The sequence below is a fragment of the Nomascus leucogenys genome, chromosome 17 (genome assembly GCF_006542625.1).
Source record: "Nomascus leucogenys isolate Asia chromosome 17, Asia_NLE_v1, whole genome shotgun sequence".
In the NCBI taxonomy this organism is placed as follows: Eukaryota; Metazoa; Chordata; class Mammalia; order Primates; family Hylobatidae; genus Nomascus; species Nomascus leucogenys.
In genome coordinates this window covers 43984265-44011369 of record NC_044397.1, presented here as the reverse complement: position 1 = coordinate 44011369, position 27105 = coordinate 43984265, and the positions used below count along the sequence as shown (strand labels likewise).

Genomic DNA, 27105 nt, shown 5'->3' with positions numbered 1-27105 from the left:
GGCGCTTCCTGCTGTCTGTCTGACTCAACACGAAGAGCTCCCTTAACAGAGTGGCAAAGAGTGCAGGCTCTAGGGGCTTTTTGCCAAACCCAGGTGTGCCATTTGCCAGCCCTCTGGTCCTGGGGCAGTTTGGCCTCTCTGAGCTTCCAAGTGTCCTTGGAGGTATATGATGAGGTCCAAAAAACCTCCCATCTTCAAGGTATTAGGCTGAGAGGGTGAATGTGATGTCTCCCAGAACGACCATGAAACTTAGAACCCAAAGGTGTTCTAAACCAAAGCAATTGCAAAGGGGTTGTATGGAGGAAAACAAACAAACAAACAAAACCAAAAAAGTTATTTTCAGCGTTCATCCTGGAGGAACATGTGTGTAAACTAAGAAGCTTTCAGTCAGGAGTTCCAAAAGGAAAATCTCCTGATTAACATGATTAGGGAAAAGAGCCTTATAAAGCAGCACCATTCAAGAAGCTCGCGTTCTCTACTCCTAGCCCCGACTCCTCACTTTCCACATCCTTCTTCTAATTCTGACACTTAACCAAATTACTGGTTTTAATCAACATTCAGGTTTATCTGGGAACAAATTAAATTTAAATAAGAAACTGCAATGAAGTTAGTTTGTAAAAGCTGAAGTAACATGACGAAGGATGAACAGGCCCACTGGGTCTTCAAAAGTAAAAATAAGACAATATTTAAGGGCCTGTCCGACACTGTGAGGCTCCCAAAAATACTCAACAGTTTGAATCTGAAATACATGAACACAATACAGATCTTTATGGAATTCGAAAGGGACAGGATTTTCTAACATTTATTAGAGGGATTCATGTAAAAATTCTTAAGAATCATCGTGAAGAAGAATGTTTTAGCAGACATCATAATGACTTAATGGAGACTCTCAACTTAAGGGGCGCTGAGCCCCACTTCCCTTACCGATTAACCTGTCAGCTTGCTAGTCAAGTCTAATTAGTTAAATCCTTTTTTAATGAAAACATTATGCCTTAAGCAGTTCGCCAGTTCCAGGGTTGTTGGCAACAAACTAATCTCTGCAAGAAAAGAGGGGAAGAAAAAAATCCTCAAATTCCAATGGAATCCAGAGCTCTAAAAAGCTCATTTGACTATACAGCCATAATTATTTATAGCATATAAAATGCTGAACTAAATATTCCCCATCTCCCTCTATATTTTCCATGTGTCCCTCTTCCCAAAGCAGCTACATCTAAGTACCCCCACAAAAAATCTAAGCAAACTGGACTCATTAAGCAGTGTGAACACAGACTGAAAATGGAAATTTTTTTAATTAAAAAATAATCGGGTAACAAACGCCACCATGAGGAAATTCACAAAGTACGATTTCCTAAAAGACAACCAGCCTGGGCTCTTTAAACTGATGATGTCATTTAAAGATTTTAAAAGGGGTTAGGGCCGGGACTGGGGGCTATATTTAATTTCAAGAGGTCAAAGAGACATATCAACCAAAAAGGTGTGGTCTTCATTGGATCCTAGAATCAAAAATGAAAGAAAAAAAAAGCTCACTATTTTGTAAAAAAGCACACTTCGGAAACAAGCAAGGAAAGTTCAATATGAACTATATCCTAGATAATATTACAGAATCACAGCTAACTTTTGGAGGTTGATAGTGGTATTGAGATTATGCAGAAAGTGCAGCAGATGAATAATGAAGCATCATGATACTTTTAACGTTGAAATGACTTAGCTGAAAAAAGAGAGCTAAAGCAAATGTAGACAAATGTTAAGAATGGTGGATCTAGGTGAAGGGTGTATGGGTGTTTGTCATACTGTTCTTCCAACATTTCTACAGGTTTGCAATTTTGCAACATAAAAAGAAAGTGAGCTACGGTCCAATAGACTCAGGGTCAATATCTGACTAGCCCGGTAGCAGATCATGAACTGCTACAAGCAAAGCTATGTACAACATCTCAGTGTCCACTGTCTCTCAGACAATGTCAGGTAGGCACTCAAATACCTGATCACTGGATAAACTGACACAAGAAGGTGGGTGGAACACCTGAGGTGAGGAGTTTGAGACCAGCCTGGCCAACATGGTGAAACCTGGTCTTTACTAAAAATACAAAAAATTAGCTGGGCGCTGTGGCGGGTGCCTGTAATCCCAGCTACTCGGGAGGCTGAGGCAGGAGAACAGCTTGAACCCAGGAGGCAGAGGTTGCAGTGAGCTGAGATCGCGCCATTGCACTCTAGCCTGGGCAACAAGAGTGAAACTGTCGGAAAAAAAAAAAAAAAAAAAGACACAAGAATGAAATTCTAGCTCTCACGCATGTCAGTCGTGTGGCCTTTGGCATGTCATCTGCTTGAACCTCTATAAAGCAGTAACAATACCAGCCTTGCAGGTCCTGGGCCCACTAGAGAGAATGTATATCAGGAGCCCAGTAGAGCAGAAGACATATATTTAGGGCTCGGCAAATGGTGCAATTATTATTATTATTAAAGAACTCAATGGTTTACAAATCCCCAAGATTGAAAAAAAGCAAATGTTTTTCATTTTTGCTTGAAATCATCCAAATTTATAGATGCGATGAGATGCCAGAGATCTGTTTCCCTTGTGTTTGTATGTTACCTGAAATACACACCCCTTTGCTTATCTCTGTGTTTAAGACCTTTTACAGCTCACAAACTGCTTCTTCACATCATCATCTGATATGGGATACCCTTTCTAAGAACCCAGAGAAATCTGAGCTTAAACTCATTTTCCTAGCTCTTCAAAACAAGCTTCTCTTAACAAAGCAGAACAATGAGCTGTGCTGTCTAAAGGTGCTGAGTTTAGAACCACTTTAAAAGGAATTCCTCAGCTACTAAAGTCCTGTAATTCTGAAGATGGTTAACAAACTTGGCCTGGTGACAAAGAGAGAAGACACCCCTCGTGGAAGAAGTCTGGTGGCCAGGATGAGAACAGGACCTTTTTAGAGAGAACCAGAGCTGAAAGAAAGGGGTCTGTGTGTTAAAAAAAAATATGTACAATAAAAAGATCTCTACCAACTACTTTCCTCTCCATAACACTTTGCAGGAACATGAAGAAAAGTGTTCTGTGCCCGTGGGGAAGAATGCTGAAAAGCTCTCAAGCAGCTGTCTTCTGGGTAATAGCCACCTTCTTCCCCTGCTGCATAATCCCTACAGATTGAGGCCTGTGATTTGGAGACCAGTGTGGATGACTTTATGCTCATACCCTAGCAGTATTCCCTGAGGCAGCGAGTGTACTTACCACTTCCTTAAACTCTTGAGGCTTGTGAATATTAGAGCAAACAAAGTAAGTTCAGCTTTCAGTAAATCTTCCTGTCACCCTGGTGGCATTAAAAAAAAAACACAAGAAAACAACAACAAAAAAACTTCATGTTGATCTTCAGATCTGCCTAAATAATAAACTCCATGGAGTAATGATTCAGATTTTGGAAGGAAAGGCTTTTTAAGTAGGGGAAGAAGAACAGCAACGGCAAGGGAAAGAAAAGAGAAATGAGACGTCAGGCTAGAGATCTGCGAGAGGTCTAAGCTCTCAAAAGAGATGCTTGTACTTGTATAAAATTCCCATTCCTAGGAAGACCAAGAAATTCATGGCTTAATATCTGGTCACTAAGTTAACTCCAGTTCTTAAGTAACATCATCTTAAATTACCTTCAGGAATGAGAAATCGGTGAGATGAGAAAAATCAGCAGAAACAATAACCAGAATTTCACTGTGTGGGGTGTAACCAGCTTAGAGTCCAGACTTTTCCATTTCTTTGTTTTAAAAATGTGTGTCTTGGCTGGGCATGGTGGTTCACGCCTGTAATCCCAGCACTTTGGGAGGCCGAGGCGGGTAGACCACGAGGTCAGGAGTTCAAGACCAGCTTGGCAAATATGGTGAAACCCTGTCTCTACTAAAAATACAAAAATTAGCTGCGCATGGTGGCAGGAGCCTGTAATCCCACCTACTCAGGAGGCTGAGGCAGAAGAATCGCTTGAATCAGGGCGGCAGAGGTTGCAGTGAGTGGAGATCGAGCCACTGCACTCCAGCCTGAGAGAGAGAGTGAGACTCCATCTCGGGGCGGGGGAAAAAAAGTGTGTTTTAGAGAATATTAGTGATAGGGGAAGCCCTGCTTGTTCCGAGCCAGCTCCACATGCTATTTGAGAGAAGAATTAAGTACTTCACTCTTGTTAGTGAGCCCTTGACAACCAGGCAACCCTAAACACTTACTCTGGAAGGCGATACTCTTGTTTACAGTGTACACTCCTTTTAATTGAGCAGACATTTAGAAATCTCTGCTAACAGCTCGGGGGAGATATGGATGTTGACCTTGGGGGCTGATGTAGCATGGGGTGAGTGTGGAGGACCTAACTAGGTGTGTAACCTTGGGCAACTTGTTCAGCCTTAGTTTCCTCACAGTCAAAATGGTGTTAATACCATCTACCTCAAAAGGGTACTGTGAGGGTTCCGTGGGTTAATCCAAGTGATCAAAACAAAGCTCATCTCATAGTAAGTACTCAAAAAATGGCAGTGTCATTACGAGTGGATTGAACCACTCTGACAAACTGAAAAACCTTGGATGATCACTTGGGTGATTATATGCCCTGGTTTACATGGACAGTCCAGGGTGAGGCCTGTTGTTCCAGGATAATGATTAAGAAACAGTCGATTTCACTCTCAAAAGTGTCCAGGCCTGGACAGTAAGTTATATAGTCACCTTAATTATCACCAAAAAGATATACCAATGCAAGATATTTTATACAAACGGGGAATGAGAAAAAGATATCAAAAAACGTTTCTTTGTTTGAAGTACATGAAGAAGCAGCAGGGCTAGATCTTTTGTTTGCATTTCTGTTATTTTTGTTTTTGTTTTTGTTTTTTTTTTTGACGGAATCTTAACCTGTCGCCCAGACTGGAGTGCAGTGGAACAATCTCAGCTCACTGCAACCACGGCCTCCCAGGTTCAAGTGATTCTTGTGCCTCAGCCACCTGAGTAGCTGGGATCACAGGTGTGCACCACCACACCTGGCTAATATTTTGTATTTTTATAGAGACGGTGTTTTGCCATGTTGGCCAGGCTAGCCTCGAACTCCTGACCTCAAGTGATCTACCCGCCCCAGGCTCCAAAGTGCTGGGATTACAGCCTCTGCGTTATTGTTTCTAAAGCTAAGGATACTCTTAAGAGACTGGGAGAAACAGCCAGGAGAAAAGGGAAGAGTTGACTGAGGGGCCATGTCTGAAAATGTGGGCTGGGATGGAAATGCTGGACTAACTATGGAGGCCGGGTGGGGAAGGAGGCAGAAGCAGCAGCACCCTCTTGAGCAAGAGGAAGAGGCCTTCTGAGTGGAGGAAACGAAAGCTCTTCCCCCACAGGTGACCTCATCACTTCCAAAAGGCCCACCTGATGGGGTGGGGGTGGCACAGGCAGACCGACCATGAAACAGCTGTGGTGGAATGGGCCGTGAATGAATGAATGTTGGGTGATGAATGCTCTACATGCTTCAAGAGGTAAGCTAAGGTTGCAACGTACAAATGCACACGAGTCATCAGCTCAGTAAATCTAATTTACTCCAGGGCAGGAATGGAAGAAATGACATGGCTGGATGTTCACTGTGGTTGGCAGGTGGCGCTGGGTATAACAGAGCACTCGGGAAGTGAGTGGTGAGGATGCCTTTAAAATATTGCATTTCAGGTTCATAAACCTCTGTGTAGCATTTTTTAAAGACGAAAAGTGGCTTAACAGTGATACTCTGCCAAAAAAGGCAGCACCGCCCCTGAGGCTGACTGGCACCCAGAGCCAAAGATCAGCAACGGACAAGAAGAGGCTGGCGAGTGCTTGAGGCACTTCAAAGAGGAAGCTACACAGGTAGTGGATAAATAGCAGGGATTTCTTGTACTTTTGCCACCAGAAAACTCATAGTGGGTTGGCCTATCTATCACGCTTTTTAAAGAACAGGCAAAAAAGAATTAACTAGGGACAAGTGCTCTTCTACCCACCCCTCAGGAGATCAATTTCCTCTCCCTGACACATACAAATACACACATCCTCAAAGGGTGCTTTACAAAGTGCACCAGGAGCTTGATGCTTTGGAAGGCAGGGGCAAGAGGATTGCCTGAGGCCAGGAGTTCCAGACCAGCCTGGGCAACACAGCAAGACCCCATCTCTATAAAAATAGTTAAAAAGTTAGCCGGGTATGGTGGTACAGGGCTGTAGTTCCAGCTACTTCGGAGGCTGGGATAGGAGGATCACTTGAGGCCAGGAGTTCCAGACTAGCCTGGGCAACATAAGAAGACTGTGTCTCCACAAAAAAATTAAAAAATTAGCCAGGGATGGTGGCACGCACCTATAGTCCTAGCTACTTGCAAGGCTGCGGCGGGAGAGTCACTTGAGCCCAGGAGTTCAAGGCTGCAGTAAGCTATGATTGTGCCACTGCACCCCAGTTTGGGTGACAGAGCGAGACCCAGTTTCTAAACAAATAAAAGTGTCAAGGCTTAAACAGTCAAAAAAAAAAAAAAAAATTAACTCCACTGAGATTTCCAGCCATAACTACCATCACTTAAAATGCCTTTACAGTTTTTCCAGTTTGATGTTTATTGATTAGAAATACACCTTTCCAATTCTATAAACATCATTTTTTGGGAGGTTATGTCTCAGTATCACCTGAAATCTCCCATAAAACAAAGTAACCGAATACATCTAACACACTGACAGCCTGCTACCTATGGTGCTATACTGAATCTCTCCTCAAGTTTTCCCAGGCTGGAACTGCGTCACCAGGATCTTCCACCCCAGATATACTTCAAACAGGTCAGGCTGAATGAGAAGCTGTGTTGTCAACAAGAGACTTTTTTTTTTTTGAGATGGAGTCTGGCTCTGTCGCCCAGGCTGGAGTGCAGTGGCGCGATCTCTGCTCACTGTAAGCTCTGCCTCCCAGGTTCACACCATTCTCCTGTCTCAGCTTCCCGAGTAGCTGGGACTACAGACGCCCGCCACCGCGTCCGGCTAATTTTTTGTATATTTAGTAGAGACGGGGTTTCACCATGTTAGCCAGGATGGTCTCAATCTCCTGACCTCGTGATCCACCCGCCTCGGCCTCCCAAAGTGCTGGGATTACAGGCGTGAGCCACCGCACCTGGCCTTTAACAAGAATTTTTAAATTCATCAAACCGAAGCCCCCGATCCTCTTTATGCTGGGCTGGTATAAGAGAAAGGGCAAAGAACAGGAGATGGCAAGAACTCACTGTCACTTACCAGTCACTAGTGTTCTCACAGGTCACAGACTGACCTGGCTAGGCTACTGTATGAATCAAATAAATCAGCAGGTGAAAATCCCTGGCACACTGTAGGCACTCAATATACGTGGGCAGCCTCCCACTCCTTTCCTGAAAAATACCCGGTAGGGATCATCAGATTTTTGAATAATTCCAAATGGGTTGATCAGACCAAGCACGATTCAGGCTTTTGCCTACTTTCTTGAATCAAGTCACTTAAGATTCTCAGGTTATAACCTAAATTCCAAAGTTTGAAATCACTTTTAGGATGTTATATTTTAATTCATTTAGGTTCAACAGACATTAATGACACCCCTATCGTATACAAAGCACAAAGCACCCTGTGGGTCACCATGGGTAGGACAGGGGTAGAATTCAGAGAAAAGGGGAAGAGGACATCTACAACTTCAATAAAAGACACGCAGGCAGTGGGCATGGTGGCTCATGCCTATAATCCCAGCATTTTGGGAGGACAGGGCAGGTGGATCGCTTGAGGTCAAGGGTTGGAGACCAGCCTGGCCAACATGGTGAAACCTCATCTCTACTAAAAATACAAACATTAGCTGGGTGTGGTGGCGTGCACCTGTAATCTCAGCTACTTGGGAAGCCGAGGCAGAAGAATCGCTTGAGTCCAGGAGGTGAAGGTTGCAGTGAGCTGAGATCATGCCACTGCTATAGCCTGGGTGACAGAGTGAGACACCATCTTAAAAAAAAAAAAAGAAAAAAGAAAAGAAAAAAAGACAGGCAGGATGCAGGAAGTGCCACAGGAAAGGTTCAAACCTTGGGAAGGTAGGAGGGCTTCCTGGAGGATGTGGCATTTGAACAGAGCTATGAAGGTCAGGTATGACTAAATTCACACATACTTAAGTGTGTACGAGCTCATTTGATGATGTTGTTCTTGCAGTGCCTTTCTAATTTTTACATATTTTGTCCCTCCAATTGATAAACACAAACCATGTAAGAAAAGCTCAATGCACTGAAAGCATAGGTTAGATTTATTGTAAGAAAAATGCAAAGAAATGTTCAAACTTATTAATAAACTCCTGGTAGAGCACCAACTTTTTGCTCTGAAAACATGCAATTAAAAGGAGAGAATTGAGCATTTACTTTTCCTTGTATTATATTTGAGTGTAACCAAAGAACTCTAGTCGATGAGGGAAAGTGCCATTGTACCAAAGAATTTCAGCCAATAAATGTGGAATAATGCTAGAAAAGTCACCCTCTGCCATCTCTAATGAATTACTGCATCAGGCAAGCATCATCAATAGATGAGACCACAGGATAAATGCTTGATGGGGAACATGCCAATGCAAGTATCAGGTTGCCACAACCTAAACTTAGTGAATAATTTTGACATCACTAAAACTGGGACACCCAGACACTGTGTGTTCCCAGATGTGAGGCAACATGAGGTTCGTTGCAATGCCTATGAAGTTTTCTTGCCAGAAAGTCTAACCTGAATCTAATCAAAGCTCTAGGGCCAACTTCCATTTACAGGAAATATGAGGGACAGAGAAACAAGCTAAATGACACCGCAAGGACTTCCAGAATGTGGGGCAGTCTTCAGGACAGCTGACCTGGTTTCTGCAACAAGTCAATGACTTGAAAAGAATGGGAAGCTGGGGAGGATGGAGCACTCTAGATTTCAGACACGCAGTATGTGTGCCTGTTTCTATCCTGATGTGAACAGATCATGTAAAATGACCCCTTGTGGGACAATCATGGAGATGAGATCATGGATGGGTATATTCCTCAGATGACACTGAGGAATTATTGCATCTTTAGTTAGTGTGATAACAACATGTGATTTTGTAAGAAATGTTCTTTTTTATAGATGTGCACTAAAGTATGTAGTCGTAAAATGATATGATGTTTGAGACATGTTTTAAAATATTTCAGCAATAAAGAAAAAAAAGGTGGACATCGCCCTATCCAGCCTATTACCTAAAAATAATTGTGGAAAAGTCTTAATATGAATCTAGGTAATGGGTATATATGGGGGTTCATTTCTACATTTTCTATATTGAATTCGAGTTGAAAATTTTCATTTTGTAAAAAGCTCTCGATTCATGATAAAATTGAATTCACTTTCATGTGTCAATTTCATCCGAAATGTGTAGATACATTTCACACCTTTGAGTGGTGTGATATTCCCTATTGAAAATATTCCTCATTGAAAAAGGCATTTAAATTTAACCCATGTAAATCACACAGGGCTCTTAAGGGACTGGAAACATCAGTATCAACTGGTTACTTGAAATGCAACTTCTGGAGCCTTAGCCCAGACACACTGAATCAGAAATCACTGGAGGTGGGGCCCCGCAAGCTGTATCTCTTTTTTTTTTGTTTTTTTTTGAGACACAGTCTTGCTCTGTCGCCCAGGCTGGAGCGCAGTGGCACAATCTCAGCTCACTGCAAGCTCCGCCTCCCGGGTTCACGCCATTCTCCTGCCTCAGCCTCCCGAGTAGCTGGGACTACAGGCGCCCACCACCACGCCTGGCTAATTTCTTTGTATTTTTAGTAGAAACGGGGTTTCACCATGTTAGCCAGGATGGTCTCGATCTCCTGACCAGGTGATCTGCCTGCCTTGGCCTCCTAAAGTGCTGGGATTACAGGCGTGAGCCACCGCGCCCGGCCGGCAAGCTGTATCTTAACAAGTCCTCTAGCTAATTTTGATGCAGGCTAAAGTTTGAGAACCACTACTTTAACACAACTAGTTTTGGAAGATGCCTATTCTTGAAGGACAACTGAAAAAGCTTTACTATTCAGGTAACTTACTGAAACTTCTTAGAGTTTTACATTTTTTGGGAAAACTCAATTTACATGTTAATTTTATGGCCTTAAAACTATAATATTCAATATGGAAGAAAAAAAGATTTCAAAACACTTCTGCCCATTGTTCTACAATCCTGGATAATGCAGTTTAAAACAGAATTAACACAGTACTTTGTTTATAAAATAGTTAGTGGTAATCACGGCACATTTACCCAGTATGTGTGTATGTTCTGTGCTGTGATAGCCCTTCACACAGATGGCAGGCCAGCACTGGTGATGCAGCACCTGCCAAGAAGGAACTGGATGGAACAGTTTGTCTTTGAGAAGCGGTTGAGCAAGTTAGCTCAGCTGGTTACAGTGTAACATTGGCCCAAGCTCATGGTTTCAAACTCTGTTCAGATGAGCAGAGCCCTAGGTACGGGCCTAGCATCTGTCAGAACCACGCTAAACATGAGTAGGCCTGTTCACAAGGCTATAGAGAGTGGAAGGATTGGAAATGGTAGGTGCAGGGTCACTTTGAACAGATCAGGTGAAGTTGATATTTAAAAACAAACAAACAAACAAAACCCAGGAGGCTGAAGCAGGAGAATTGCCTGAGCCTGGGAGATGGAGGTTGCAGTGAGCTGAGATTGTGACACTGCACTCCAGCCTGGCTGACAGAGTGAGACTCTGTCTCAAAAAAAAAAAAAAGGCTGCCCAACTACGAACAGACCTGTTCCCTGTGCAATAGAGTATGATTTCACCCAGTGATTCTGTGGATCATCTGAGCATTTACAAAAACCTCACTGCCAAAATGTTCTTCCTCGTTTTTTCTAGACCAGAGTTGTCTGCATTAGAACTACCTGGAAGGCTAGTGAAAACAGAGTTGTGACTCTACTCCAGAGTTTCCAATTCTGTAGGTTTGGGGTGGGGCAGAGATTCTGCATGGCTAACAACCACTCAGAGGATGCAGATATTGCTGATGGAGCTTTGAGAACCACTGGTCTAGACCCAATTCTGCACTGAATTTCATCTAACCCATTCCTTTTCATGGTGAGTTCCTTATCAGCAGAAACCTTGCCTTTTCCATCCTCTGTAAAACTAAGCATTGCACCCGGAAATGCAATCCCTGACATATCAAGATGTGGAGGACACTGGGCATGGTGGCTCACGCCTGTAATCCTAGGACTTTGGGAGGCCAAGGTGGGCGGGTCATTTTGAGCTCAGGAGTTCGAGCCCAGCCTGGGCAATGTGGTGAAACCCTGTCTCTGCAAAAAAAAAAAAAAAAAAAAAAATACAAAAATGAGCCAGGCATGGTGGCTTGTGCCTGTAGTCCTAGCCTACTTGAGGAGGCTGAGGCTGGAGGATCACTTGAGCCAGAAAGCGGACGTTGCAGTGAGCTGAGATTGCACCACTGCACTCCAGCCTGGGCGACAGAGTGAGACCCTGTCTCAAAAAAGAAGGAAAGAAAAAGAAAAAGGAAAGAAAAAGAAAAAGAAAAGATGTGGAGGGAACAGAGTGAAAATGCGAACATCCTTTAAGCATGTTGGGTTGTATTTCTGTAGCCCTCTCTCAGATGAACTCTAAAGCGGTAACAGAGAAGATGAGTGGGGAGTGAGTAAAGGGGCACGGAAAGAGACTGTGTTTTTAGGCCAGTTTTTGCCAGGGTCACCGGTACTTGGGACCCCTCTCCGAAGTCTGGCCCCACCTACTGCCAAACACAGCCTCCTGTGTGGCTCCCGCCCTCCCCCTTCTAGGATGTCAGTTGTTCACCTGTATGGAAATGACAGCTGCTTGTCATGGTCTACATGAGAGGCCTCACTTGCAGCAGTAACTAGCATGCCATTTCCAAAGCTGTCATTCTCTGGTGTCAGCACAACCCACTGTTCAAAGATTTGCTCTGACATGAACCAGGCAGCGCTGTGACTGTTATTGCCGTGGACTCTTCTGTGCTCCGACACCGATGGCAGCTGCTCGGCGCCCAGGGTTTGTTTCACCCAATTATTTGTTTGTCACTTGGAAGCCCAGGATGTCGAGCAGGTATTGTGGAGGTATTTTTGGCCTGATGCACAGGCAGAAAGCATAATGAGGCCCTCAGGTGAAGGTCTATTTTGTCAGTTAGGTGCTAGGATGATGTGCAGCCCCAGAAGCAATTAGGATATTTGAATAAGATAAGATACTTGGCAGGATGCTGAGAGGGCTTGGAAAGTCGGCCTTAACTTTTAAAATGCCAAAAAAACCCTCAGAGTAGGCAGTTTTCAAGTTTATCCTGGAGCTAACACAGAAGGTGGAGGTGTAAAGCTGTCTTCCCTCAACCCGGAGGGCCCTGAGAAGGAAAGAAGGCACAAATCAGGCATGAGCCTGACCCGAAGGTGTGCTCTAGGGGGTGAGGCCCTGGCCAAACACAGGTAACAGGTTGTAACCAGGTCATGTGGTCAAATAGCAGTTACTCCTGGGAGGCAAGACCAGCAGGGGAAATGGCAAGCCATCCTTTACCAGTTATTCTCAAGCTGCCTCTTTATGACCGGAGTTCTTCTTCCCATGGGGGTAGAAATCAAACTGATTTGATGTCTAACATCTTGGGAAGAGGTCATTATACAGGGCCATGTGGCCCCTACAGCCAACTGCACAAAACAAAACCACAAAATGTAGTTTATCATCTAATTAATTCCACCAGAGCACACTGCTCCAAATCCAGGAATTTGTTTTCTAAGCTTCTTGCTGTCTCGTCTGTGACATTCCTCCTTTCTCCAGCTCTCAATCTCAGAAAGTGAGCAGCACAGTCCAGACAAGTGGAATTTTCCCAAGGAACACATTATGGACTTGTTAACAATCAAATTAGTTCAGCCCCTCCCTCCTTAAATCCATTCATGATTTTGGTGTGTGCCACCTCTAAAACCAACTCTCCCCCAAAGACACAAGAAGACTGCGAATCAAATTACAAACCAACAAACAGCAAATGCAGCACTGAGTGAATGAAGCTGCAATTATTATCACTGTCTAGCAAAAGAAAAGTAGGAAGTCAGACTGCTCCAGTCAAAAAGACCTAGATGAACTTGAAGAACCAGAACTCTGATGAAATGCTTGGTGTGTGAGTCTGTGACAGCTGAAGACAGATAGGAGGGTGGTGACACTCTTTCGATTATCTACAACGGCCCATGCAAGCCTCATTTCAATTCGCGGTGGTAAAATGAGTCATCTCATAGAAAAAGAAGCTGCCTGGCAGTTGCCCCTGGGGTGCTCTTGGGCACTTTCTCTGGTATCTCGCCCCTGCCCCCACCCTCATCTAACCTGCAGCAATCCCTGCCTAGGAAGTGGTCCAAATGACAGTCATTCCACTTGAGAAGTCAAGTACAAAGGAACCCTAAGTACTTATATATACAGTGGGGTTTTATAAACATTTACTGAGCAGATAAATCATCTCTTTTAACAGCACCCAAGATGCAGGCAAGCGGAGAAGGAGGACTCTGTATTGTTACTCTTATTCTGGAGGTTAATACTGTAATACCTTAACAGCTGGTATTCAAACTGTAGCCACTGTCTTTTCTACTCCTCCCTTGTGCCGGGGCTCAATCCCCTCTCACCTTTAAGATCTTTCTTACACAGATGTAATCTCTTGAAGAGGAGAGAGGCTTATTCCTGTTCACAAGTTCAGGACTGAAGTCCTGGTATCGGCTACAAGGCACTGCTGCTTTCGAATGCTAAGTGTTCAGAATCTCTTTCACAGCTAGCAGGGAAAATGTGTGCCCTCTGCAGAAGCGTCAGGTGCTGAGAGGCCCTAAAAGATATATGTAAATATTTTTCCAGACAGAATCTTGCTCTGTTGCCCAGGGTGGAGTGTGGTAGCGCCTATCTCTGCTCACTGCAACCTCCACCTCCTGGGCTCAAGTCATTCTCACGCCTCAGTCTCCCGAGCAGCTGGGATTACAGGCGTGTGCCACCATGCCCACCTCATTTTTGTATTTTTGGTAGAGATGGGGTTTTGCCATGTTGGCCAGGCTGGTCTCCAACTCCTGACCTCAAGTGATCCGCCTGCCTTGGCCTCCTAAAGTGCTGGGATTACAGGCGTGAGCCACTGTGCTGGCTGGCCCTAGAATATTTCTAACACAAACTTTGGCCTTTATATTCACAAGGAGTCTTGGAGGCCACCCCCCAGTTTCTCACGATACCCATGAGAAAAGCAAGTCAAATGGAGTGATCTGCTCAACTTTACAAATAGTCTTGCTCAGGCTTGAGCATGGGGCTTCCCTCCTGCCACCTCCTTCTGGTGGGCCAAGCTGGTAAGAATTTAAACAACAAGGCCAGGCGCGGTGGCTCACGCCTGTAATCCCAGCGCTTTGGGAGGCCGAGGTGAGTGGATCATGAGGTCAGGAGTTCAAGACCAGCCTGGCCAACATGGTGAAACCCCATCTCTACTAAAAATACAAAAAATTAGCCGGGCGTGGTGGCGGGCACCTGTAATCCCAGCTACTCGAGAGGCTAAGGCAGGAGAATTGCTTGAACCTGGGAGGCGGAGGTTGCAGTGAGCCGAGATGGTGCCACTGCACTCTAGCCTGGGCAACGAGGTGAAACACAGTCTCAAAAAAAAAAAAAAAAAAAGGATTTAAACAATAAAATCTAACTGAAGAAACATGAAAAAAATGGACTCTATTGATAGGTGACATACAGATCTTTATGGCACTGCCAAAAAAAACCTTTGCAATAGCTTAATTAACTCATTTAACAATAGCATCAATTTTTAAAATGGAAAACTCAAAGGGGTGGGTTTTAGTCTAACAATGAGCACAAGCTGGCAGATTCTGGGGCTCTCTAAATGGGAGACATAATTCTGCAGTTTGAGGGCTGGTCTACTTTTGGTCTGCTGACCCTTTGGGGCTCACCTCAGATAAGCTTTTCCACCTAAGAAAGTCTTAAGGCTATTTTTTTTTTTTAATTAGTAACTTTGCTATTATACCACCTGAAAAACATTTCAAAATACATTTAAACTCTTTTACTCTTCTGGTCAGATGGATGTCATCTATTATTCAGTGTCGCTACCTCCAGAGCCTGTTCCATAGTTGGGGCTCAATAATATGTGAATGAAAAGAATTCATTTCAATATGGCTTCCACCTTAAGCCAATTGAAGGAATAAATGGAATCATCTCTGATGTCATTTCTTTAACAGCTGACCAATCTGCTTTCAGAAGAATCCTTGTCAAACTAAACTTTTTGGATAAAGAAGCCTTCACAGAAGCCCAAGAGGTTCTGCGGAGGAGTTGGGTTTTCGGGGAGAGGAGCTTTACTATGGAAAAACCCTTCCCAGCTATAAACAGAGAATGAGAAAATGATGTAATCTTGGTTAAAATTAGGTTTTAGTGTTACTCTGCTGAGAGATGTGAAAGGTGATAGATAAGAGGGGCAAAATGTTTTCCAAGTGGCTTTTAAAGGCAACCAAATATAACTGCCTCCCACATCAGTCTATTAACGGGCACACTTGAGACATTTCCCTCTTCAAAAGGACTCTTAGAAAAGCAATGATGTGCTCTCAGCCTCCTCCTTTAGAAGACAAGGTTTACGAGGGTCAGAGACGCAGATCGGAGCCCACAGAATGCCATTCTCTGTTAACAGCAACCTCTCCAGCACAGATTTGGGCCTTGTGCTTATGTCATCGGTTGCTAGGGAAATGCCCCTGCTTGAAATTTCTAAATCATTTCTAATAAAATCTGGCTGAAAAGTAAAGATCAGTTCACGCAAAGGCACAAGAATGGGCATGGAAGAGTGAGGAAACAAGGTGCCTTAAGCTGAGCCCTGCTGCGCTGCAGTAACAATGGCAACTTTGGCCACAGGTGATGGGATAATGATTGACATCCTGGAGAACTCCTGGATGAGAACCTCCAGGACCTTATGTTTTATGAGAAGATGAAATACTCTGGGAAGGTATGGGAGGAAAAGCCCTAGGCAAGCCCTTGTTGGGGGTTCCTGCCAGTGTCTTCCCATAGAACCCAGTTTCCCCCAATCCGAATCTTTACCATCCTGTTTTGTGTCTCCCTCAGGAAGGAGAGAGATTCTCCTCCTTTCTGTTCTCTGCCATATCCCCAGAGCCTAGCACAGTATGACTGCTATGAGCACACGTCTAGGAGTCAGCTGGACTGAGCTCCACCACTTACTAGCTGCGCGACCTTGGACAAGTTGCCTAATTTCTGAGCCTCAGTTTACTCATTTAAAAAATGAGTGAATTATATATAAAGTGAACAATACCTAGCAAAAAGAAAGTCCTCCATAAATGCTAGCTATTCATATCTAACTTCAGTTTCCCTGCCTATAAAATGGAGATGCTATTTCTAAATTCTTTTCTAAATAAGAGCTGCTGTGAAGACTGGGGATAGAATGTATGTAAAATACTTAGCCCACTGTATCATTAGATCAAAATATGGTACAGGGTAGGCTAAGCACTTTCTATACATTGCCTCATTTCATCCTCACAGCAGCTCTATGAGATGGGTTTGGTTATTCCCATTTTACAGAAGGAAAAATTGGTTCTAAAGTGTTTTAAGTAGCCCAAAGTTCCACAGCTAGTAAGTGTCTCCAAAGCACTGAGATTCAAAGCAGTGTCTGTGAGAATCTTAAATCCAAAGCCCATGTTCAAAGTAACCATGACAACACATACTATTTTGCAGTAAAGTTTTATAGCAATCATGCTTCCTCAGGTTAATTATGCAGAGTCTAAACATCTGGCCGGTCCAACAATTATTCTTTGCAAATCATTGAAGTCATTTCTGCACTCTGGGGCAACTTTTCCGTAAGTCCCTCAAAGCCAGCAATAAGTTAACCCAGATAAACAATAAGAAAGCATTTAATTTCTTGACAACTTATCAGATCTAACTTAATATAAACGCCAACCAAATGGCTGTTAGGGAACCAGGTCTCTAACAGAAAAGCCTGCGGAGATCATCATCAAAGCTATGCAAGCCACCCTCCATCCCATTTGCATATTAACACAGTAAGAGGCAACAGCTCCTGATTTGTTAGATTTCTGGGATGGGCCTGTGGCAGATAGCATTACCCATGCAGGGTTTGCTTTCCCTTCCTTCCAAGGCCCATCCCTGTGGATTCCTCTTCTCTTGTGCTCCTCCCTGTAGGAGTTTACTTCCTGCTCCACTGATGGCAGGCTTGGTCATGTGACTTTCTCTGGCCAATGAGATTTTTGGAAATGCCACACCCACCTCCAAGGGGAGGCATTCTCTGCTTCTGTCTCTGCTCTTTTCCCCTTTACCAGACGAAAACCACGACGGGGACTCCTCCTTTGGCCTGGATCCCAGAATAAAAACAAGGAAAGCTGCGGCTGATTGGCAGATGACACCTAACATGAGACTTCTGTTGTAGGACTCTGAGCTATTCTGTTACTGCAGCAAAATGTGACAAAGCAGACTCACATAGACCCGGTGACTTGATGCAGAAGAGCAAAGACATCTGTCAAGATCCAGCATGTAATGGTGTCGTGGTGTATATAAGGAAATGCTTTACAATAGAAACTGCACATGTGACAAAGTGGCCCTTCACCCCAAGCCATACCAGTGGCAGAATACTTTTTCCCAACTCTCACATTCAGTTCATGCTGAGAGGCTTGTTTGGATGGAAAATTCTGCACCTAAGATGCACACAGACCTGACAGAGCACCCCATGAGGGACTGGCAGAGCACCCCACGAGGAATTGGCTTCTTTCACTCCTATCCAAGGGCTTTAAGGGTTGATGAGAAATCATTTGTAGGGGGAGAACCAGAGGCCCAGCTCCTATGCCCAGCTTTCCTCTTGGAGGTAAAATGAATCTCCACTTTCTGGGCTACTTCACAGAATCAGGCCTCAGAATGCACTCTCCCAGTAAGTCCAGGCAAGCTCAGCTAATGACAGGAGTCCAGTCTGTGGGGTGGAGGGGGCGGAGGGGGAAAAAGGAGAGTGGAACAGCACCTCTGAGTTCAGGAGAGTCTGGAATCTCCTTGGTGAATTCATGAACTGGCTCTTCAATAGACAGCTGTTTCTACTTTTTAAAAGCACAGATGGGGCAAGTAGGTAAAATACTTTGATGTTAGCTCCGGGCTAAATAAAAGACAGCTGAGTAAAAGTTCAGGCACCATGAAATTAATAAAATCACTGTTGCACTCGTTCCACCAGAGGTTCAGGAATAAACTGGTAAAAATCCGAAATGCACGGAGCGGATTACTCGAGTGGGAATCAATCATTTTCTCCACTGAAGTTTTCTGGCATTTTCTTATACAGTGCAGTCACTGGATTCATAATTCACCAAAGGTGCTTCCTGAGACTGCGCTTTCTGAGTAATTGAGACAAATTCTGTTAAATAAATCCCAGACGAGAGTGTATTTGACTTATGCACAGGAAAGGAAAGAATTCTTATGTAAGCCGCAAAACAATGGAGTTTTATCTTATCTGAGGAACTTATTGCTGCTTGCCTGTGTGTATTTTACTGCCAAAATAAAATAAATTGAATCAGCTCACACATGATAACATGCTCTTTCCTAACTCATACTAATTGCTTGGCTAATTGATGTTTGTTGAACTTTCTCCATTTCATTGAGTGATTAGGTACAAAGCTAACAGTTGACATCTGTAGGCGCTTAACTGGCGTCTGTAATTACTGTTAATGTTAAATAATTGTTAGTTAATTGGAGTGGTAACTGACTGAATGGAATCCAGATTGTGAAGCAAAAAGAAACCTAGTTAAATAAACATACATTTTCAGAGAAAACAACATTTTTCGGCAGTTGTCAGAAACTAGAAATAATCCAGAGGCCACGGGCTAGCCACGGGCTTCCTCCATTCAGGAACCCTCCTGTCTGGGGTTGGTCCACGTGATTGAGCCCTTTGTCACTCAACTGTTCTCATTAGACTCTAGAGAACCGATCTGATATTTTTCAATTCCAATTGTCTATCATGAATGCGTATTACTTTCTGAGACAACCAAATACTAACTCCATCATTAACTACACAAAACGCTAAATATGAATGGATTGAAGAGAGGCTGATGAACATTCAAGCTTTTTGGTCAATATTGCCAAGGATAGAGAAAACTCTTTCAAAGGACAGCACTAATCGCCCAGTATAAGTCAAGCGTTTTCCACTGAGCTCAAAAGTAACCAGAGTGATGTTTGAACATCTGACTAAAAGAATGGAATGGGTTACACTGTAATCTACTACTCCTCCATCACAGGGGCACTCACGATGGAAAAGTGGCAGCTGTCAAAGTTCTACCCAAAAGGCATCATCAAGATCACTTCGAATGCCTGGAATCTTTCACCCGGTTCACAATTCCAGCGATGGGATCCAGTATCCCAGGATTCACCACCACACGCATTCACAAGTTTGGCAAACGATCAGTTTGGCCAAAGCAACTATTGGAAAATTTTCGGGAGACAAACACTTTCATGCAGCATGGAATATTTTTTGACTGTTACTGGTGGTTTCACACTAACAGTACAAGGCATCTGTTTCCAAGAACGCTCAAGGGATGATTCTATACAACAAATTCTCCAAGAGTCGGCTTCTATAGGAAGGTCAATTTCCATAACAAAAGGAGCTGATTGCATGCTATTTGCAGTATGGAGTAGGAGGAGGGACTGAACTACTCATAACTCCTTTGTCTCTTGCATCAAGCACCAATTACCCTTAAATACTACTTAACTTGCCAGACATCTCTATCTCCTAAAAACTCAAGAAAATGCTCTGAAATAGTACAAAGAAGGTCCAGAGGGAGAAAAATATGAGTGATGGTCTATCTCTCCCTTATGTGGAATTTAAGGCATGACAAAAACAAAACTAATTTACAGAGACTGAAACGGGCAGTTTGCTCTTGTGCACATCGGGAATGCACTTTACATCATGTCCTCCCTATGACTAAACCCAAGACCCTAAGAGGAATTGTAAAATGGTCTCCATATGTTCATTATAAAGGGATTTTACACTGTAAACCAAATTTTTTTCTTAAGAAAGCTATACCACAGTCAACTGCATTATTTTCATGCATAGAATTATTTTATGGAAAGGGCTTTCTTTTTTTTTTGAAATGGTGTCTCACTCTGTCGCCCAGGCTATAGTAGCACAATCAAGGCTCACTGCAGCCTCGACCTCCCGGGCTCAAGTGATCCTCTCACCTCACCCTCCCAAGTAGCTGAGACTACAAACACATGCTACCAACCCCAGCTAGGTTTTTGGAATCTTAGTAGAGATGAGGTCTTGCTATATTGCCCAGGCTGGTTTTGAGCTCCTGAGCTCAAGCAATCCTCCTGCCTCAGCCTCCCAAAAGTTCTGGGATTACAGGCGTGAGTGACCATGCTCGGCGGGAATGGGTTTTTCTTAAAAGTCAATGGTGACCTTGATGGTAATACAACTCTTACCTTTTTGTCATCAAACCAAGGAAATCCCTTGTGTCTAAACCTAAAGAATAAGGTCATATGGTCGCCATTGAAGAATTTATTAAGTACCTGGTTACTAAGCCAGCAGTATCGCTGGGTAACTTGTTTCTTACCTCATCTCCTCAGATTTCAGGCAATTGTTAAGCTAGGTCTTCTTTCTACAATGCTGATAGAACTGTACCGCCAAAAATATCCAAAGGCTTCACTAACCTAAAGGCTCCAACCTCATCTGTGTTCCACTGGAAATTCTCAGCGCAAAACCAACCCCAAGAAGAGGCCGGGTGTGTTCCACTAATAGGCCTGGTGGGGCCTGGGAGAGGAAAGGCAGTCCTGGTCAGACAGGGCTCCAGGCGGCCAGAGCGTTGCATCTGGTGCTCTTCTTGGTGAGTGAGTGTCCACCAGAGTCTCCCAGGCTGATGGAGGTGAGGTGGGGTCCTGCCTATGAGGGTGAGCAGCTGCTCTGTTGCTGTTCACATTTCAGGAGACACTGGGTGCCCACAGTAGAAAGCAGCAGAATGAGGGGCCTCATTCCCCGCTAGAGGAAAGCATTCAGAAATGCCCATTTAGCTGGGCACAGCTCCCTGATGGCTCACTCAGGAGGCTTTTCCTCAGGAGTGCCCAGTTCTGCAATTTGAGACAAAGTTGAAGGAAAGAGAAGGGATGAGAAAGTCACGGGGTAAAATATACCATGGTGCCCCTCTCACCGTCTGTCTATGAGTTGTCTTGACTTGTCATCGTCTATCTATGACTTGTCTTGGTTACAGGCTAAATCCTGGGAAGGAGGGCTCTGAACCAAGAAGGGACAGCGATTCAGGGATTTTTCTCTTTCCCCAACCTAGACCATCGTCACACGCCAGGACTGGCATCCTATAAACAGAGGGCTCCGCAGAACTCCTGACACCTGACTAGTGTTCTCCCAAACAGGCTTCCCTTCTTTCCTCCTCAAGCAGCTCTGCTCTGGAGCAATCCAAGAGTTTTAGGAAAGATGCGTTATCTTGGCAGGATAATTTTGTGCAGCAAATAACTCATTTTTTGCACTTTTGTCTACAGACTAAACTGGTGACACCAGCAAAGATCTACAGTAGGCAAGAGAGGATAATAAATACTGGCCATGTTGAATAGACTGAAAGTTCCTTTATAGAAGAATAAATACCCCAGAATTTGGGGTACGGGTCCTGTTGCTCCTATAGCATTTCAATCAACTAAATAGGGATGCTAAGTTAGTCTCTCTCTGTGCCTCTGTCTCACTGGGAAAATTAATTTTTTCTTTGGCAGATGGTTGAGTCACAAAGACAGAAGGATTCATAAAATTCACATGAACATCCTGTAAACATTTAAACACATAAAGATTAAATACGGCAACCATGACCTTGATTAAAGTTACACTGTTTTTTGTGTCTACAACGCTAAGCCCTGCTCAATGCCACACCCCTTTCGAAAAGCTCAGTCCTCATTGGGCATGTTGTGTGTACATGCAAGCACTTGTTGTTTGATTAACTTGTTTTAAAGCAGGAAATAAAAGGCATCGGAAGAAAACGACCATTCGGAACACCTAAACACAAAAATCTCTATGAAACTGGATGGCATCTACAACACAGGGAAAGTCAAAATAAAATCGATCAACAAAAGTAATATAAAATACACTCACTGTATCCACTCTCTTTCAACCCCTGCCCCTTCCCAATTAATTGTTTTATCCCCACCAGAGATGTTGGCCCTGGAATAGGTTTTGTCATGATTGAAAATCTTGACCTAAAGAGGGTAAATGACTTATTCGAGCTCACAAGCTGACTGATGGGCCTCGAGCCACGGCCCCTGCTGCCTCTGCCTGAGCTTCATCTCCATGCTGTGCAGCCCAACATCAGGGCTGCGCCCCCACAACCCCCACCACGATCAGCTTGTGAGATTAGCACTGCCCTCCCACGGTGAAATTTTATAGACCAAATCTGCCTGCCACCAGGCTCAGCAGCATAATCTCACCAGCAGCTTAAAGCCACGCTCCTCTAAGGCCAGAATACTGCCAGTCTCTTGAGGGAGAGGTGATGTGTAACTTAAACATCTGGAGGTGGAGGGATACACGTGTCAGCTCCCTTGCACTCCGGTTAGATTGTCCCGTAAGCTGGGGCTTTGAAGATTTCCCCAGTTGTGTTTGTTACCTGGTGTAAATTTGCCCTTTCTTATGATGCTTTTTATTGCTCTTGGCTAAAGATACTGGACAAAGACAGGAGACCTGACTCTCAGGCAGGCAGGCCGCCTTGGAGGAAAACTTGAACTTGATGTGCATGAAGCTGACAGTTCCTTGAAGGCCTTGTCAGCCATCCATCCTGTAAACACTGCCACTACCCGGAGTAAAAACAGACCCAAAACCACAAGCCTATAACGAGACTCTGCACCTGTCCTGAAGCAATTATTGACATTATCGCTACACAATGAATCCCTTTTTGAAGTTGTTTTCCTGATATTTAGCAGTTTGAATACTAATCCCCTTAACAAAACTGTCCCCGATGCTTTCCCCCTCCGCACCCCCCTTAATCTCTTTCTCCCCAGGGAGGAAGGGGGTGCGGGATACCAGTCAGTCTACTTTGCACCACCTGGATTCGCACTGATTCTGTCTCTTGTCATTCATGTTACCAACAGGAATTAGCATAAGGCATTAAGGGGAAACTCTGGAGGAGAAAAGAAAGGCCATTTTGATGGAAATAAGGGGCAAAGGAATAATCTGCCATCAACTAAAATGCTTATGTGTGTATGGTTTCCCAAGCAAAGCTTAGAAAAAGCCTATGTTGATTTTAGTGTACACAAAGAAACCTTAATCCTTTCAAGGCAACTAAATCACCCCCAGAAAAGCAGCTCAGAAGAAAGGCACCCTGTCAGGGGGAGGGCTATTCACAACCAAATAGATGCCACAAATCACACTCTGTAAGTAAACAAAAATAAGAATGTGGGAAACGTTTGATTGGAAAAGGAAAAAAAAGGGGGGAAAGAACCAGAGGGAAGAGGCAGAGGCGAGCTGTTCATCCGCCCTGAAGACCGTCTTTCAGGGCAGTGGCGGCCAGAGTGCAGGTCTTGGAGCCAACTCTTATTCTAGGGCCTGATCCCAGAAAGGGGAAATACATTCCAAAGCTTTTAGTAGCAAATCAGCAGAAGACAGATGCAGTCACATGTGGCAGAGGTCCTGGGGGATGGCAGAGGTCCTGGGGGGCCGAAGAAACGAAGAAGCCCTGCCTTTGGTGACCTGCCCTCTATCCCAGTCTCCTTCTCCCATCACCCTCCTTTCTCACAAGGAAACGCCAAGTGGTAGACAACTGTGCATTTTTACACACGAGCACTGTATGCTATGAATGGCACACATCTTCTTTTATTGGGCTTTTAGCATTACGGATAACACATTTATACAAACTTTCAGTCCATCAAAAAATATGATGAAATATAAAACTGGAGTACTCCATTATGCAATAAAAAAATATAAAATTCAATATGACAGTAATTCTGGGAGTAACAGCAATCACATACACCTCAAGGGAACTCTAAACATAATGTACTATTTAAAACTGCAATTGGTTCAAATTCTAAAATAATCGTGGAGCTCAAAATAACTGCACTTGGAAATGTCTTACTAACCAGCTAGCAAAAATGCTAGCCAAGGCAACTACAGAAGGTTGAAATGGTCTCAAATTTCACTTTGTGAAGGCCCAAGTCTGTTCAAGTGCTACCAAGTGTCGTCCATGTAACCCAGAAAGAGATTATCACAGAAAGCACATCTTTACTTAGCAATTATTATGCCAGCCCCTAAATCAGGCTCGACAGTGGAAAGGGGAAGATTAAATAGTTTATATGGTTTGTACCTTTCAAATTACACACCTTTCAGAGCCAGTGATTAGAGACTCCCCTAAATTTCCTTATTTCCAACAATACTGCTAACAAATGAAAACTGCGCAGAAACCTATTGGCAATGATTTAAGGTTAGTTTTCCCTTAATGTACTGCTATATCATTAGCCTCTCTTACTCTAGATTGTGGTTTGGAAGAAATTAATGGGATAGTGCATATTTAAATTCTGCCCTCTCACTCGTTTATTAACTTTACAGAAAGCCCACAGCATAGTAAGGCTTGGTTTATGACCATAATACTGTGAATTCTAAACATCCACTGATTACTAGAGTCTGCAACGCACATCAGCTATTTATATTTCTCCTACTGCTGGGTAGTTGATAAGTAACAATAAAGTTCAGGCATTTTGAGAACTATTCTTCTCTAGTACAGCTTTCTATATTAAAGTCACATAGTAGTAGTGATTAGTCAAGTCAATTTAAATAGGGACTCAATGTATTCTTTTAAAATAAACTGGTTGTTAATGCATCACAAAGTATGCAGACTTCCATCTCAAGCAAAAACACGAAACATCAACAGTAGCTTCGGAATTATAAGAGAAAGATCACTCTGGCTCTTCTTTCTTCCTAGGCAATGACAATGAAACTAACATAAAAATAAGCTATTACTCAGGAGAATGAATGGGTCTTACCTTTGTTTACAATAACAGTGTTGAAGAGTTTTTCAGAGCTGGCATCTGATGCCTGAAAAACAAGAAGGGGGAAAAAAGCATTATTATTATTGTCATCAATATTGTCATCAATATTGTCATCACCATCAACATTCCCATTATTTTAAATCAGCTGACTACATTTTACAAAAGCCTAGCAGGGAAGCAGCAATGTCCCCAAATCATCCATAAGGTGGTGCTAGTTGACTGCTTGAGAGAGACCTGCAGTGCAGCTATTTGCTGGGGGGGAAGAAAAATCTGATTTTAAAAATGTGTCCTTATTAGACACATTATCTGTGCAAAACATATTTTTATGAGATGATACACAAAGCAATTCAGCTCATTCACATAATGATTTTGCAATTTCGTTGACAGATCATTATTTTGGAAATGGTATGTTTTTCGTGGTATTTGCAGACATGCCAATTTTTCAATTTTCTTTCACAAATCAGAAATGCCTATTATTTAATGCTAAGCTTTTCCTCACTAAAAAGTGTAAGCCAACACTGCCAGAAATTAATTTTTTTTTAAGATTCATCTGATGACTCCAAGATCCCTGTCCCTTGCAGTAACCAGATGACCTTGGTGTTCAAAAAGACGCAAGCCGGCCTGCCCAAAAATCCGACCACTATGCATGCCACCAGCATTATTTCCTTTCCATTTTCTAGAGAACATGTCTGCTAATTATTACAGTGGCTTGAGGAAGGTGAAATAAGCCTGTTTAAACAGTAAAACTAAAGCCAATTTAAATTATACACTAATGTTCTGGAAAATAACATGGAAGTCGGTTTGAAGGAAAATGCTGTAATGTTTCAGCACTGAATATTTCTAGAACTTGAAAAATTAAAAATTAAGCATCTCCACTACATAACATGAGGATATATCTGTATTTAAAGTTATAATGGCCAAGCTATATTTGTGCTGTTTTCACTACATAACCCTCGTGAGAAATCACTCTTTCACTCTTGATACACAGAGATGTATATTCTGAGAAAGCAAAAGCCTAGAATGTTGAATAAATATGGAAAAAGGAAATATAGGAAATAGAGGGAGGGGGAATTCTGAAGTGCAGGATATTTTGACTCTGGGGCTAGCTTTTAGGGACAAAGAGGATATTCAATTTAGTCTTTCTATGTAATACTGACAAAGATGAAATATCCCTGTGTACATCTGGGGGACATGTTCTAGTTCTCAATGCAAGTGATATAGAAAGACAAAATATTTTTATTAAGACTGTTTTTCGCTTTATTTTAATTCTAACATTTCTTTTATGGGGGTGTCCATATGATTAACCAATCCAGAAACAAATGAATGTATGTGCAAAACGAACATTGAAGTGCATACATTTATACATGCAGTTTAACATAAACCCTAGATAGATTTTTTCCTATTTTGCAGGAATAACGAAATTATAACAGAGGGCCTTCCTGACATCTTAAACTATATATAACAGTGCCTTTTCATAAAAACTGCCAAAAAAAAAAAATGTTAATGGGAGAGAAACAAGTTATACCTAGATCAAGAATAGTGAGTTATAAAGCCAAAAATTACATGAGGATGCTATACTGAAATATTAAGTGAGATTTCTAGGAATGTGAGTTTCCCAGCTAAAAACTCGAGATATGTGTATTTCACCATCCTTTCATGAAAGTGTTTCTTAGAACGGGTTGGAATTCTTTTTGAATGTAAATTCATGTTAAATTCATGGCTTACAAAATTAATGAACTGATATAAGAGGGAAAAAAGCCTGTTTATTAAAGTGTTTTACCAAACTGACAGAACCTTTGAAAATTCTGGGATTACCTATTAAAGTGAGTCTAATTGGCCCCAAGAAATATAAAAACAAATTACTGTCTCTGAATGCAAAAAGCATAAACAGGGAAAGTAAATGGTTCCTGACCAAGTTTTTATTTGTAGTTGGTGTGTGGGTGTGTGTGTGTGTGTGTTCGAGTGAAAAGGGCAGAAGCTGTGGGTGAACAGGCCTTTTGCTTCTGCCACCTTTGTCAGCTCCACATGGGATTCTCGAATAGACACTTACGTGATCCTCATGTCTGAACCAAACTTGAGGATGTCATTATGATGATGCCGACCAGTAAGTTATTAAGGAAGTAAGTCTGCCCGGATATTCAGAGAGGCTTAGGAGTGTATCTTCGACTAAAAGCTTTCTAA

General features: G+C 43.0%; 1 protein-coding gene across 6 annotated transcripts in view; it reads right to left on the bottom strand.

Annotated features, from left to right (window-relative positions):
- AUTS2 (activator of transcription and developmental regulator AUTS2) overlaps positions 1 to 27105 on the bottom strand; it is a 1215593-nt gene that overhangs the window by 69320 nt on the left and 1119168 nt on the right. For all 6 annotated transcript variants that reach the window (XM_003276049.2, XM_003276050.2, XM_030796682.1 and 3 more), the window contains exon 6: positions 24919 to 24970. In XM_003276049.2, the coding sequence (XP_003276097.1) occupies positions 24919 to 24970 (52 nt within the window). The remainder of the gene's footprint in view (positions 1 to 24918; positions 24971 to 27105) is intronic.